Below are 15,414 nucleotides of genomic sequence, written 5' to 3'. Positions count from 1 at the left end.
CCAAGGTGGTAACCATCACCTACGACTTCGCTAACGATGTGTTGACGTGCTCTTTGTGTAGGCGCCGCCTTTAGAAGACACTTTAAATTATCTACGGAGGCGTAGAGCTCACCTATGTACTGCATTATCTATGAAGGGAATTGCTTTGAACACGATGCGTAGCCGCATATCCTGAACCTAGCCCTGGGCAGTTTTCATTTTAGTAGCACGGAGCAGTTACAGAAAGAATTAAGCACATATAGGTATGGTTTGTATTCTAAACGATTATGCAATTTAATTTAATTAAAACTCCATACGACGAAAATCTATTAAACTGTTAATAACACGTCGTCGTCGTAAGAGCGAGGACAGCCCACATGTGTATGCCGTAATACTTTCTGAGTAATTGGACATGGCTGTGAATATGTAATTACAAAGTATGCTGTAAAGGTTGAGGTATTTCCGATGACTTTGATGATTCCGATAATACACACTACACATGCGTATTAATTAATTAAAATATATTTAAAATTATTGTAGAGCCCAGGTGCAGTTCGTTGTAATCGACATAAAGCAATAGCACCGGGAAGGTCCAAGAGTATTTGTCGGCGAAGCGATGAAAGATTTGCGTTACCCCTAAATGAAAATCGGTCAAGAGCAAGTTAGACTTAAGATACATAGGGTTCTGTACAAAACGGCTAAAAAAAACAAATTGATTGAGTGACAAATTTTTAGGGCTTGATCCTAGTTCGAACTTATTCTTTCTTTTACATTTAGCATTTGTGGTTATAGAGGCATCAGAAATTACAATAACAGCCTCGTGACGGAGGAAGGACGGAAAGACATACGGTTGGACAGCTGAGGCTCAATATTAGCGGCCCGTTTAGGTACTTAACCCTAAAAGAAATTGAAGAAAGGGGAATCGAGCTTTTAAGAGTCGACTGAGTCGTATGGAATAAATGTCACTGAGCCATCGTTAACCTTGATGGTTCTCTCTAGACGGGAAGCACAACAGGATACTTGACAAGAATACAACAACTTGGCCCCATACAATGTGACTTTTAATGTAAAAAAAAGCAATGACAAATCGATTAGCATAATAGAAGTGTGGGAAAATGGAGAACCTACCACGTCCTCATGAAGTAATATTATTGCACTTGTGTGAAAGAGATGCCGCTCTACACCGTGTAGTGTTGTCATGCTTCCTCTGCCAATATTATCTACTTTAAGACGTGGTGTTTGGGTAACAAGTACATGATAAGTATTATAGAGGTATTTTTATGTCTGCGGTAATTCAACGTGACAGTGTAACTAAATTTGGCGATGCATATATTACAACAGGACAGATAATATCTTTATTCTCCACCCACGCTGTTTGTGAACTTCTTATGTTTATTAATATTTGTTTTTTTAGGTACTGATGAAATCAGTATGATTATATTTAGAGATTTTGTTTGTCGCAATTTAGATTAGAATTTACATCAAAAGGTCCTGATCTGAAGATTCTGTCTAAAGTAATTAATACAGTTGGTTTATTGCAACGCTCTTTTAAAATAGGCCAATGAAAACATTTGCTTCAACAGTCGGACTAAAGCATGTTTAAAAGGATGTTTTAAAGTCAGCATCCAGGCTTTCTCATTTATATAATAACATGAAGATCGTGCTTTTTGATACCCGCTGGTAATACAAAATTGAATACTACAATGTTCCAAATTGGCAGAGCATTACGTAACCGTGAAAGTGGGCTATTGTAATTCATCAAGTAATATTATCGCGTGGATATGTGACGAGCATCGCTTACACCTCACACGCACACTTGTTGTATTTTAATTCAGTTCCTCGGCATGCGAAGGTTGCTTCAGCAACTGATTTATTGTTGTAATGGGGAGGCCACGAAAATCGCGGCTACGCTAACCTATATACACACGGAATTTTTGACGGTCGACCTACCAATACTTCTAAAAGTAATCTTATTGCTGTTGTATAATAGAGATAGAGCACTACGCCATGGAGTGCGCCGTCACGCTTCCACACCTACCATAATATTACGACATAATGACGAATACGACAGAATGAAATTCCCCAAAAAGACCTACACGAACTGCAATGCAACCCTAAGCTACATTAATGCCGGTAATACTTCATTCAACATTGCTTATTTACTAGGCCCCAGTCACTAGGCAATGAATGATGCAAATGCGGACGGATGAACTATATAGGTGCGACACAAATTGCTACATTTAAATAGCTCTATTCAGAGGTTCCAAGTTATGGAACCTATTGTATAGGCAATGTTGTATTAATATTGGTTGAAATATGGAAACCACGTGGTTTCGACATTTCCTATCTGACTACCCTGAGAAGAAATGTTGAAACAAACTCAGGGGTCGCAGACTAAACTTTAAAAAGTTCATTGAAGTGAAAATATACGTGTCTAACTTTCGTGTAAATAAATTGCAGCTCTACCGCACCGCTTATGATACTCCGCTGTATCCGTGGCCCGAGCACTCCTTACAAATCATTAACGACAACAATCAGTTTAGATGCTTCCGTTACGTGACATCTTTCTTGACACATGTTACTTAATACGCGGCAAACATTACAGGTAATACAGATCATAAAGATCGTGGTAATAATGTAGGCAATTGGTGTTAAACCACCGCATTGTCGTCTACAAGCTATGAAACATAGAACTTACGTCTAAAAGTAAAAGTAACAATATCTTAGTTTACATGTTGACAATACAGACAAACAGACAAATTATCTGATTTACTGAAGTGCTTTATGTACTTCAAGACCTTTCTCTTTAAACAGGTGGTCAGTTTGATACCCGTCGAGTGATATCTTGAATTAATTAAACCAAATTAAGAAGCAGTATTTTCTTTCTACATAAATTGGCTCGGCGTTTTTGCCAATGTATAATAGAGTCGTATTATCGTATACTTAAGTATTTGCTGGCATTTGTGTCGGCTTTCACAAAACTCTACTCTAAAAACTTGACGGCACTTATTGGACGGAATGGTTAAATTTCTTGCTTTTATCATAAAGCCTATAGTAACAAAAATACTTTTTTTTGGCAATAACTCTAATTATCGCTATCAGCAAACTTTGCTATTAAAAACCTGCGATGCTAACTTGACTACCATTATTAAAAAAAAAACGTTTGCCTGCCCTTTAGTTAACTTCTACCTCTTGTTTTTTTGTTACAGTTAACAGACATAGTAAACGCGATGTCGACGCGCGGTGAGCTGCCGCTTGAGCTGGCGCTCCGCGGGCGCAGCTCCTCCATAGCTACAACACTGCTGCAGCACTGCGCAGACGCCGACGCCCGGGGCCCGCGCGGCAGGACACTCCTGCATCGCGCCGTCGACGCTAGAGACGCCTTCTCCGCTAAGTTCCTCGTCGATAATGGCGCAGATCCCAATTTAACCACAAAGTAAGTACTTAACATAGGTATTAAACAAGAAACGATTTATCCACTTAATCCACTTATTTACGCAACCTTTTACTTGATATTGATATAAAAACAGAGGACGATCTATCGATAATTTATCTCTCCACTAAAGAGCCTGGACAATGACACCATGTTATTTTGTATGCGATCATACATAAACAATGGTTAGCCCTAATCCTCGACACACAAAGAGGGGTATTATTAGTGTCACGTCTGACTCTGACTGCCATGCAATGTAATGCAAGAATGGTTATTTTCTTTAGACAATTTGCGTGCGTAAAAAATATTATAAATATTAAGTGTTATTTGTATTGATAGTAAATCAAAAATCTTAAATTTATGTTATTTTATACAAGAATTCCGATTTGTTCAGGGAGGAAGGCGACACGGCTCTTCACCTTATAGCCTCACTCACATCCAGTTCATGTGACGAAGAGACAATGGAACAGATGGCCGAAATCGCTGACGTCATGATCCAGAAGAGCGCAGACATTAATAGACAGAACCGGAAAGGATTGTAAGTATTCAAGCGCCAAGTTATGTTATCAATGTATGAAGCAGAAATTCTATCCCAGCATTACTTGTAGAAGACAGAATCGTGCTTCTCGTTTTAGAAGATCTTAATAATAGATTCAACGAATGAAAAGTAAAAAGAATCCAAGTAGATTATTAACCAATCAAGCTATTTTAAGCTTAACAGTTTCTGGCAATCAATAAAGATAATTCTAATTTCTCTTCTAGTACACCTCTCCACCAAGCAGTGATAGCTAGGAACCAAAGGATATTCGACTTGCTCCTCAAACAGCCCACCTTAGACACGAACCTCCGCACGCTTTCCGACGAACACCCACCCCTGTACTACGCACTCGTCGACGACAGACGCGCCTCCATATCATCCAGCGAGACTTTAGTCATGAACGGATCCAATCCCTTCGATACACCGGTTACGAACAAAAACGCCTTTACCGAAGACCCAGTGGAAGGCAAAACTGAGAATATCATCGAAAGAGGTTTCGCTGCCAAGCTCTTGGAGAAGGGATGTCAACCAAATCCTTTGTACACAAATTCTGGAGACAGTTTGCTTCATATTCTTGCTCAAGGATGGTTTGAGGTAAGCTTTGTTTGTCTGGTAAGATTCTTCCCATTTGGTCCACTTCCAGAATGTATAATATTTTGTTCAAAACGCATGTACCGGCTCCAGTCCTTCATAGATCCAAAATTGCTGCTTGCCCTGCGTGGATAAGTTCTTCTAACAGGATACTCTTGGGTTCCTCATATTTTAATCTTCTATTCTTGCCAAATTATTGCACTACAGTTATCTCACAGCTATTTGAATACATTTGTCAGGATTCAGCAGTATTCCTGGTGTCCCACCTGAGCGGCGATCTGAACCACAGCAACGAGGCGGGCATGTGCGCGTTACACGCGGCGTGCGCTAACGGCCTCGCGAGGCTCACCGCCGCACTACTGGAGCACGGCGCCAGGCCGAACCTGCAGACCGCGTATGGGGAGCAGGAGGATACTGTGTATAGGTAAATGAGTGTTTTATTGTTTAGAATGCTGCGCTTCAGTAAGAACTCTCGTGATATCAGTTTGTTGCCTGTCTGTTTATGGGCAGACAAACTAAATGAAATTTGGTACCTGTCCTGCCTGTTTAAGGGCGGACAAAATAAATGAAATTTGGTACCTAACAGTATAGGCGCAAAATAATATTAATCGGTAATCTTCTTAGATATAGGTCTCGGATTATCTTTCGCAGAAGAGTAATTATATTCACAATTGTTAATGTCGTTAACATAATGAGCTATGTTATGCTTTAATATATTGATTACCTCAATAATAATACTAGAAACTCTTTACAAATATTTTTTATCATTTAAAATATATTATATATAGTAGGCAATCGCCTCTTTACCCAAAAAAATACTTTTCCTTTTAGTCATTTATAACTTGTTTTTCCTGTAGGCAATCGCCTCTACACCTAGCAGTATTAAACAACCACGAGGGCGCGGTATTAGCCATCATAGAGCACAAGAAGCTTATCGAGCGCGGCGACATGCCGGCTACGGACCGCAGTAGCGTAAGCCTCACTCCCAACCTCAACCTCAAGAACTCGGAGGGCGATACGCCAGTCAGCTTAGCACTTACTGAAGGTAACACTTTAATAATGTGCTTGAACGATTTCCCTATCCTGTGAGTCATATTGGTTAGATATTGTTTAAGTTTTGTGGCGGGACAAACGTATTAAGCAATAACTATACTGCGAAAATGGGTGTAGAACATTTATTGGAATAACAGAAAAAGGAATTGGAATTGAAAAAAGTTCTATATACGTAACAAATATTTTTGCAATGTTCTTTATAATTGCTTCTGCATCTAAAATCTATATTGTTAGGATAAAATTTTCATTTCATGTAATAAATCAATTTTAGAGAGTCTACTAGACCTTATATTTCTCGGACCGTCCATCATATAAGGCTGATCGAAACACACTTTTCTTGATTCATAGGTCACAAAAACTTGGTGGCACCATTGATTGAGGGTGGGGCTGACCCCAACATCCGCAACGGGAAAGGCTTCACGTTACTACACCAAGCTATTGTTGAAGAGGATTCCAGGACAGCTATATACTTGCTCGACCATGGAGCCGATATGAACGCACTGTAAGTTGCTCTACTTGCGATGAAAAACAAACATATACTTAAATGTATGTTTGAAACTATTGACACTTGAGGAAACAATTTCTATTTACCAACTTTTGAAGACTATTTTTTCAAGTTTGAAAATGTATTACACATAGTTTTTGACTTTACATATATTTGAAGCCTAAAATGGAAAATAAATTAATGTACTTGACTGTTTCATTTAGATAATAGAACTAGGCTAGATTTCCGTACACATTGCTATCTGTGCCAGCATGGTACTAGTGATACTATGTCCAAGCTATTTTATTTTACGTATGTTCCGATGTCCAAGGATAGTTTTTCGTAACCCGCGTCGTTAATTAACGACGTTCGCCCATCGTTAATTAACAGCTGTATGTGTCGAACGATCTCAAGCAACGTTTGTCGCGGTCGGTCCATAGGTTGACTACTTATGCTATATAGAGCTTCTTTGTGATTCGGAGCTCACGTTAAATTATGGACCCCGTTCATTTGAAATCATTGACCATCGCTGCGGGTAGTCGAAAGATAAAAGTCAGACCACCAGTTTAAATGAAGGGTTTGGTTTTGCCGTGATTAAATAAACATAGTCAGACGCTCCTTGTAGCTACATACAGTTAGACAGGAATCTGACACAAACATAGTCATCAAAAGGTTACGATCTGATGACAAGGCTGTAAAAGCTTAATTTTTTTGCGTGTTTCTAGTACGGAAGTGGGCGAGACGCCCTTACAGCTGGCTATACACTGCCGGCTCGGGCTGGTGGTTGAGGCGCTGTGCGTGAGAGGCGTGGACATGAGCCGCCTCGACGCGAACGCCGTGCCGCCGCTGTGGGCCGCGCTCGACTCCGGCCAGGAGGAGGTCGCCAGCGTACGTATACACACAAATATATAATTACAATACATTAATTCAAGTGTACTTTTTTCCAAGATGGGAAATCATCAAATGACTCGTTGTCAGACTCCTACTGACTTGTTCTGAATGTTCCTTCCTTCGCCCTTCGTCTACAGGGTTCACGGTAAACCTTTCGGAAAATCCCGCTGCCCCAGCAGGCATAAGTGAAAATACTAAGTACTCATTTTTAAAAGTAAAAAAAAAACTACCAAGAGACTGCATCCGGTGTCGCCTACCCTATACTGTATACTTCAAGTACATCCTACCTCATTTATTTATTCTTATCTTCATTTATTTTTATTTCAGATTCTTGTGAGGAATGGCGCTGATGCTGACTGCTGGGGTCCTGGGCCAGATGGATGTCTGCAGACGTTGTTACACAAGTAAGATCTGGCTGTTTACTTAAAAAGAATGTAAACCATTTTTAATGCAAGGCAGACATTGTGTTGACGGAACTTATATGGAACAAATTTTATCAAAAGTATTTTAGATTTTATGGCCTACACTGTAAGGTGCATTTTTCATGTAGAGCTATGGACGAAAACAAGGAATTCCTGCCGAATTCCTGACCTGATCTCCCCACATGGTACATATTATACATTTTTGCATAATTTAACCAAGAGGCTAAACTATTAGTCTCTTATATTCTAAACCTTATAACCGATACAATAAGGCCCAACTTTCTTGTAGAGCTATAGACGAGAACAAGGAATCCCTGGCGATGTTCCTGATCCGCTCCGGTTGTGACGTGGAGTCTCCGCGCCGACTCGGGCCCTCCGGTGAGGGCGCTGACGTCGCGAACGAGAAACACTCGCCGCTACATCTGTGCTGTACTTGGGGACTGACTGACGTTATACAGGTACGTTTAGGAAGGGGCTTTCTTGTTTTTGAGTCGATAGTATCCAACTAGAGTTTTCAGCCCAGAAAGTTGCCAGCGGCGGCAAAATTGACATGAATTATATAGAAGACAGTGGCTTAAAATAATGTTAGGTGCCTCCAATGTTCGACTTGTAAGTGGTTTGGTAGGTATGACAGTAGCTGGATATTGGTTTCACCTAATATCGTAATTTACAAATTAGTTTTTTGTGAGTTTATTTACGTGAATCCTCTATATGTGTTGGTATGAACGCATAAGTAATGACAAAGCAGTTTTTATATTATCTGTATAACGACGGTCGGTTGGCTTGACGTAGGCGCCCTCTTTCTCACCGGCTTTGTAACACGTGTCAATTGTGATTTGTAATTCTTTTTCATTAATTGTAAAACCAGTTAAATACTAATTCAAGTGCTTTATTTATATACAACAATATGAAGTCTCATGTATTAATACATTCTATTAAATATATTATTAAACTTATTCCTAATTCCCCAGACTCTTTTAGAACACGGGGCCAACATAAACTCTAAAGACGTGGACGGCAAGACGCCCCTCCACATTGCCATAGAGAACCAGCACGCGGGCATCATCTCGCTGCTGCTGTCTCAGCCGGGCATCGAACTGTCGGCGCGGGACAATCGCGGCGTGTCGCCCTTCGCCGCCGCACTCACCGCGAGGAACAACAAGGCAGCTCAAGCTATACTAGAGAAGAATCCATCGGCAGCTGAACAGGTTAGTGTAGAGTATTTATAAGCTTCGGTCTAAATTGCAAAAAGTATTTAGACTACTCTACTCTAGTTTCTGCAACTGGGGGAGTACGAAATTGGTAGAATAACTATCAACTCAATATATTGTAACGAATGTGATTGGCTTAGAAATCAGTTTTTGGACTTGGTTTCGTAATGAACGTTGCGTCGAAGAGGAGCACTCCACTACTCAGCAGGAGACTCCATTCGTCATCTTCTTTTGAAGTTGCAATAGTTTTGAAATAGTTTTTCCCCTCCCCGATAGAGGCCGCTGTTTAGAAAGCAAGAGTAACAAAACTTCCACCTAACCTCAGAATCCGTCTCAACTCTTTGAGACAGGAGCTCATTGGTTTAAAAAAGTCCAATAATGAATGTTATAATGTTTCTAGGTGGACAAAAAAGGCCGCAATTTCTTACACGTGGCGATCCAAACCTGCGACGTGGAGAGCGTGATGTTCCTTCTCTCGGTGGAAGTGGACGTGAACTCGCGCGTGCAGGACGCGTCGCTGGCGCCGCCGCTGCACCTGGCCGCGGCCGCGGGACACGAGGTGCTGCTGCGGAGTCTGCTGCTGGCCGGCGCCAGGCCCAACGATAGAGATGCGCATAAGTAAGTGCTTTGTTAGGAAATATTTTGTATACGGGCTTCAATAAGGTGACTAGGAACATGTACGCCCTGTTTTTCACGCCATAGTGTGTCTGGTAGCTTGAGGCGGGTTTATAATTGTGACATTCTGTTGCTGTTTTTTTTTGAACGAGTATGTAGCCTGAAAGCTAATTCTGCCTGTTTTACCGGACTTAAGACATCACTGAAGTTAGTTAATTGACGGTTTAGATTTGTGGGTACTAGGCCTTTCGTCAAATTCGAGACTCGAACGCCCTGACGCCGAGAGACCGGACGATTTAAGCTTGAGAAACTATAGGGTACCACTCCACGCTGGAGTGGCACGCAAGTCAAGAGGGGGTAGCTTAACATATTATACGAGTGTGGTGTAACCTGAGTATCCCCTGGCAGACGCACAGCACTGCACGTGGCGGCGGGCGCGGGGCACGAGGCCATCGTGAGCGCGCTGGTGTCGGGCGGCGCGGAGTACGGCGCCGTGGACGCGGCCGGCGACAACGCGCTGCACGTGGCCGCGCGCGAGGGACACGCCGCCGCCGCGCGCGCGCTGCTCGCCGACACTGACATCGATGCGGCCGCCGCCAACCTTAAGGGTAACGAATCCCCAGCAATATACATACACAACACAACCTACATAACTTGCCAACGCACCTTTTTTTGTAAGGCGAGGGAATCCTTATGGACACCCGCTCCCTCGAGGGAGGGGACGGGTAGTGTCAAATTTACTGACTAAACCTAACCGCGGGATGACGTCAGCCGCGTTTTGTTGCCGCGTGGAAATGCACAACATTTCTACACTGTGCCGGCCGCGGGGATGCCATCGCACCTACTTCTTTTTATATCTTCTGCCTGTAGTTGACCGGTAGAGGATACCTCAGGTATTCAGTCTGCCTGTACAATGGCTAACTTTCCGGATTCATCATAAACTGGACGCTAAAAATATGTAAAAATATCATCCTAATTATCACTGGCTTAAACTACCGGAATACCTAGTCTTCCAGAATATATATTCAAAGATACCACAAAACCCAAGCAGTACTAATACCACTATATATAAAATTCTGTTACCAGGTAGGAATCCTCTTCATGAACTGTGCTGGTGTAAAAAAGACAATGCGGCAACAATCTGTGAAATATTCCTCGAGTTTATGCCAGATTATCCTATCAACAGGACTGACCTACAGGTAATTGTTTACTGACAATATTTTCCGTATTTATAAAATAGCTCCATTGTTTTATTTATTACAAAATCTAATTATATTTTATCCATTTCATCTGTTAGGGTAACACTCCACTACTCCTAGCGTATATGAACGGGCAGGGCGCGATGTGTCGCGTGCTGGTGCGAGCGGGCGCTTGTCTCGCGCAGGAGAACAAGGACGGAATATCTATATTTAATTATCAAGTAAGTTTAATTATGTGCACATAACTTTCCTATAGCTGACATAGTGAACGTGTCGGCGGATTTCAAACGTAGATATAACATACATGAAGAACTCTCTACATGGTGGTCATAAAATAATATCAAAACTTTCTTTATTTTATATCTATTCAGCCCACTGTACTCTACACTCCAGGGAGTACAATAACATTTAAAAATACTAAGGCCTTAGAGAAATAGATGGGTACTTAGAAATGTAGTATAGGTAGGATCCTTTTAGTTTATCCTGCTATGTTAATCTGGCAGCATGAGCCATGTTTATGTTTTAAGCTACTAAAGCTTCTGCCTGTGTAGGTGGCAACAAAGCAGTTGCTCCATCGTCTGCTGGACGTGTTGCCGGCGGAGGCGCCGTGGGCGGAGAGCGACCTGTGCCAAGAGTGCGGGACCAAGTTCACGCTCACCATGAGGAAACACCACTGGTATGTCAAGCACTATAACATACTTACATGCTTAACCACTCACAGTATTCGAAGCTTGATACCACTTCCTTAGATTACACAGATAACAGCTATGTTTAACCACTTACGTGCTAATGGATTTGTATATCTTGACGAGAAGAATTTTAAATTAATTAAGATATGTATTACTATCTTTTAATATATTTCAGTCGGCATTGCGGGCGTATGCTGTGTAACAAATGCTCTAGCCAGGATGTACCTATTCTCAAGTTCGGCATGAACAAGCCGCAGCGGGTCTGCGAGATCTGCTTCAACGTGTTGCAAGTAGGCGCGAGTTAGTGACGTAACAATAGCTCTTCGGCACTGACGGAACACATGTATGCAAGCCATGATTGGTTGGAACTCGAAAGCGCTCGGACTACGACACTACACATACACTGTGCCTTTTATATCTACAACATTCCGGTGTAAGCTGTCTAGTTTCGTAGTCTAGGCACGCCATCAGATATGATCTAAATGTAACCCATTCATAACTCGGTATGCGATTTTTAATGTGACCATTAGTCGCGTAGTTTTTTATAAAATATTTTATTGCGAAAGTAATAAATCACAGGCACACCCCAGTGACTAGAACAAGCAATATTTCTCATATTTTCAAATGAGACTAGATCACAAATAATTGCTTTGAGTTTTTTTTCCTATTATTATAGAGCCTAAGTACGTATATTATGATGTCTAGAGGCATTTTCTTTACTCATTTTATGAAATTTGTTTAAAATTCAGACTTGGATAATGTTGTCTCTTTAGGTATTAATGTATTGTTATGCATCAACAGTTATATGAGAATGTGATTTAGTTAAGCTTTTAAGGTCACAGTTGACTTCTAGTTGCGAAGTATACCCTACTATATAATGCCTAGAATGTAATCTTTGAAAGCCAAGAGCGCGTCCATTAGATACTTAAAAATAGTGCCTCCAATCTTTTTACGACACGATAAATTGTTTCTTTACAAAATTATGCCAAAGTTTTGAACGTGCTTTTGTTTCCATATTTTAGCTTTAAAATATTGAGTATATTTTATTGGCTTATTTATTCTATATTGTTGGTATTATTGTTCAAATTTTATATCGCTTATAATGTTCACACATGAAAATGTCTCACATACATATATTTATTTATGTAGAAGTAAGTTTATTTGATTTAGTATAGTTTTGTTCTATACTGTGTCTAGTTACTAAAGCTCACATGTGCGCAGGTAGTGTGCGCTGGCTAAAATACGAATTAATAATAGTTACATTACTATAGTAGCCAGCGGTCTATGTGAATTACTGAGTCACATCTACCCACAGAGGCATACAAATGCCGTGCACTGAGATTACAGTTTGAAAATTTATAATTTGATGCGTGGTTTAATATGCGTAATAAATGTTTTCCTCTTTGTTGTCTTATTGTCCGACAATCTTTTATTCCTGTATCAATATCACTGCATTTTGTAACTTTCAAAGTCAATTTCATTAATTTAGTTATAGGAATTTTATAAATAATGAAATGTATACTTTTAATGCTTAGGTTTAAGTCAACTATTATACAATGTTTACAATTTGTAAAATTAACATTTCATGATGTTTAGCATTTGTTTTGACATTCCGATTACTGTGCACAGGTTTATGAAATACACTCTGTATAAATTGTGTTTATTACACCTTATTCGTTTTATTGAGTGCCATTTTATTTGTTTCAGAGCTTACTCTTATTTTTGGAAATTATTTTTTTACTATTGCGAAATTCCTTTTCAGAATTTTATATTTGCTATAATAAAAATATTATACGCAATATGCTTTTTTATTACCATTTTTATACCATATATCTTAAATAATGTTGTATTGTTAAATAAAAGACTTAGTAAACGGCGATTATTTATTTACAAATAAACAATAAACTTCAACTCTGTCGATCCTTATACTTGGTACATAAATAAATTTGCTAAAACTACATCTACCCTTTTGTACCAGCAAATTCTATTGAAACAATTACTTTGTAACATAACTTTAGCTGTTGGGTGGCAGTTCGGGCAGAAAATTATAATTAATTTACTTTAGCCTCTTGAAGAGGTCCTTGGTGACGCACTTGTCGAGGACGTGCAGGTAGTCGATGAGCTCCTCCTCACAGGTCTCCGCGGTCTGGGAGCGGGAGTTCACGCGGTCATTGCACTCTTGGTACTTGGCCCAGTGGTTCTGGGCATCGGGTTTCTGTGAGCACACCTCCTGTAAAATCATGTACATATTTCATTATTATTAATACACAAAATGATGTGTAAAGAGACAAACAACATTATAATCTCGTCAACATACATCAACATGGACTAGAATAGTGAACAAATAAATATACAAATTTAAATACAAATGATATCATTACTTAAATGACAATACATAATTAAACGAGAATAATAGATTACAGTTTCTAATAATGGATACAAAAATTACTATTGAGCCAAACCTACAACAAAATTAACTCAACTTAAATAGGAATTCATGATAACCTTTTTATTTCTTGAGTTTCTGAACATAAAGAATCTATAAACAAGAAAAAATAATTGATATTTATTATATGCAAAATTGAACACCAGCTACCCCACCGGATAGAGAATTAAAGAGTAAAGGGGTAATAAAGTAAAGGGGGGGGATAAAGAATAAAAAGTAAATAACTGATGATAAACATAAAGAAAAACTGGAATTTAAATAATAAATTGTTTTTTACTCTGCCTCCGTAGTTTCTACTTAATGCCAATAAAAAATTTCACCAGAATCACAGATTACTTTGGGTATCTATTCATTATTAACTGTCTCCAAATCATTATTAAAAAGAGAGAGAGCCCTTAGCTGTGGCCATAATGCAGGTTACTAACCCAACACACAGTTGCACCTTATGTCAAATTAAATCTTGCTGAACTCAGTATACTACTGCATCATTTTTAATTCCATTCGCTAATATGAATTCAAACGAACTTCATGTTCCTTCTCAAAACAATATTCACATTATTTGGACTTTAAAAAGGGTTTTGGATCAGTTAAGACCTATGATTGTATGAAAAGTGTGTTCCTTAATCTACATTTGCTCAGGATAATCATTGAAGAATTGTTGTGATGGCTTTGCGGTTCTACACATGTATTGGTATGCTTGCGGTGCAGGTTGAATCCTAACTCATATTTATTTTAAGACGCCCTTGACGAAACTGTGAAGGTACAATGTGAGGAAATCTGGATTCCAAATATTGGATGGTAAAATTGCCAACCCGCAATGAGCTAGCATAGTGGCACAAGCCCTACCTACACAGGAAGAGGTCTGGGCCAGGCCAGCAGAGGGATGTAGGTCTGTAGGCTGGTATTATAATCATTGAAGCAATTGATCATGTCATTAAAATTAAAGAAGACAAGCTAATTTGAGACATCTTTGCCAGGAACTCACTATTCTTTTAAGTAAACATGGACAGAAAAATAACATTTCAATCAGTACATATTAGAACATATTTCACTAAGCATTTGGTTCTAAAATTGGAAAATTTAACATGAAGCAAAAGCACCAGATAAGGGAACGCAAGACAAGGACCTATACATACTTTATGCATTAAAGTAAGGTTATAAAAGTACTTCTTGAAAAAAATATATTTAAGTATCACATAAAAGATTTTATTCTTTACAAGTCACATTGATTTATAAAATATATTTACCCTTAAGTGAGTCTGGGGATCAACCATTTCTTCTTCGGCCTCCTCCTCAGCCTTGACCACAGGAATAATGTTTTTGTTGGACATTTTGTCTGAAAATGAGATTCACTATTTAACACTTGGGTCTTACGACGACAATCTTACAGATTACGTGAAATACCACTTCTTTATTAGCGAAAAAATAGTTTTTTTAGCAAAAAGTTACCTAAATCGATGATGCAACGACCGACGGTAGTGAATCAATGTTGCCAGCCAAAATTATATATTGTTTTTGCATTTCGTTCCAATATTGCTATCAATGGATATTTTTCTCATTTGAACAATTGTCTCTCAATCCACGTTTTTTAAATATTAATGTTATGAATATTAAGTTGATTGAATTAGTCTGGTACGACAAAGGAAAATGTGTAAAGAAAAATCGATAGATTAAGTGTTTTCTATTATTTTACACTAGCAACATACTACAACAAAAAATCACTGACAATGACATTAACCAAGTAGGCAACATAACGGAACCAATAACTGTCCATGAAGAATGAGATTTTTGACGTAAAAAGACATACATAGTGTAGCTTCTAAAAAGTATACTTCATGATAAACATTGTGCAAGTAGTCAACT

At 39.2% G+C, this 15,414-nt stretch overlaps 2 protein-coding genes across 3 annotated transcripts in view; one reads left to right on the top strand and one right to left on the bottom strand.

Annotated features, from left to right (window-relative positions):
• The window catches only part of LOC113502827 (rabankyrin-5), a 49,145-nt gene extending 36,372 nt beyond the window's left edge, over nt 1–12,773 (top strand). For both annotated transcript variants that reach the window (XM_026884548.1, XM_026884546.1), the window contains 16 exons: nt 3,189–3,415; nt 3,807–3,950; nt 4,175–4,544; nt 4,781–4,965; nt 5,399–5,586; nt 5,943–6,096; nt 6,804–6,966; nt 7,297–7,373; nt 7,681–7,849; nt 8,363–8,599; nt 9,003–9,220; nt 9,626–9,825; nt 10,304–10,416; nt 10,515–10,637; nt 10,968–11,092; nt 11,281–12,773. In XM_026884548.1, the coding sequence (XP_026740349.1) occupies nt 3,189–3,415; nt 3,807–3,950; nt 4,175–4,544; nt 4,781–4,965; nt 5,399–5,586; nt 5,943–6,096; nt 6,804–6,966; nt 7,297–7,373; nt 7,681–7,849; nt 8,363–8,599; nt 9,003–9,220; nt 9,626–9,825; nt 10,304–10,416; nt 10,515–10,637; nt 10,968–11,092; nt 11,281–11,410 (2,823 nt within the window). In that variant the 3' untranslated portion in view covers nt 11,411–12,773. The remainder of the gene's footprint in view (nt 1–3,188; nt 3,416–3,806; nt 3,951–4,174; nt 4,545–4,780; nt 4,966–5,398; nt 5,587–5,942; nt 6,097–6,803; nt 6,967–7,296; nt 7,374–7,680; nt 7,850–8,362; nt 8,600–9,002; nt 9,221–9,625; nt 9,826–10,303; nt 10,417–10,514; nt 10,638–10,967; nt 11,093–11,280) is intronic.
• A 201-nt stretch (nt 12,774–12,974) lies between these two features.
• LOC113502981 (cytochrome b-c1 complex subunit 6, mitochondrial-like) lies at nt 12,975–15,097 on the bottom strand. The gene is made up of 3 exons (XM_026884762.1): nt 15,001–15,097; nt 14,799–14,887; nt 12,975–13,335 (listed from the first exon to the last, which is right to left on the bottom strand). Exons 2-3 carry the CDS (start codon nt 14,880–14,882, stop codon nt 13,162–13,164), a joined length of 258 nt encoding a protein of 85 aa, XP_026740563.1. The 5' UTR covers nt 14,883–14,887; nt 15,001–15,097; the 3' UTR covers nt 12,975–13,161.
• Between the last annotated feature and the right edge of the window lie 317 nt (nt 15,098–15,414).

Source organism: Trichoplusia ni, chromosome 18, assembly GCF_003590095.1.
Source record: "Trichoplusia ni isolate ovarian cell line Hi5 chromosome 18, tn1, whole genome shotgun sequence".
Lineage (NCBI taxonomy): Eukaryota > Metazoa > Arthropoda > Insecta > Lepidoptera > Noctuidae > Trichoplusia > Trichoplusia ni.
The sequence above is the reverse complement of the archived record's forward strand: the minus strand, read 5'-3'. Positions and strand labels throughout refer to the sequence as shown.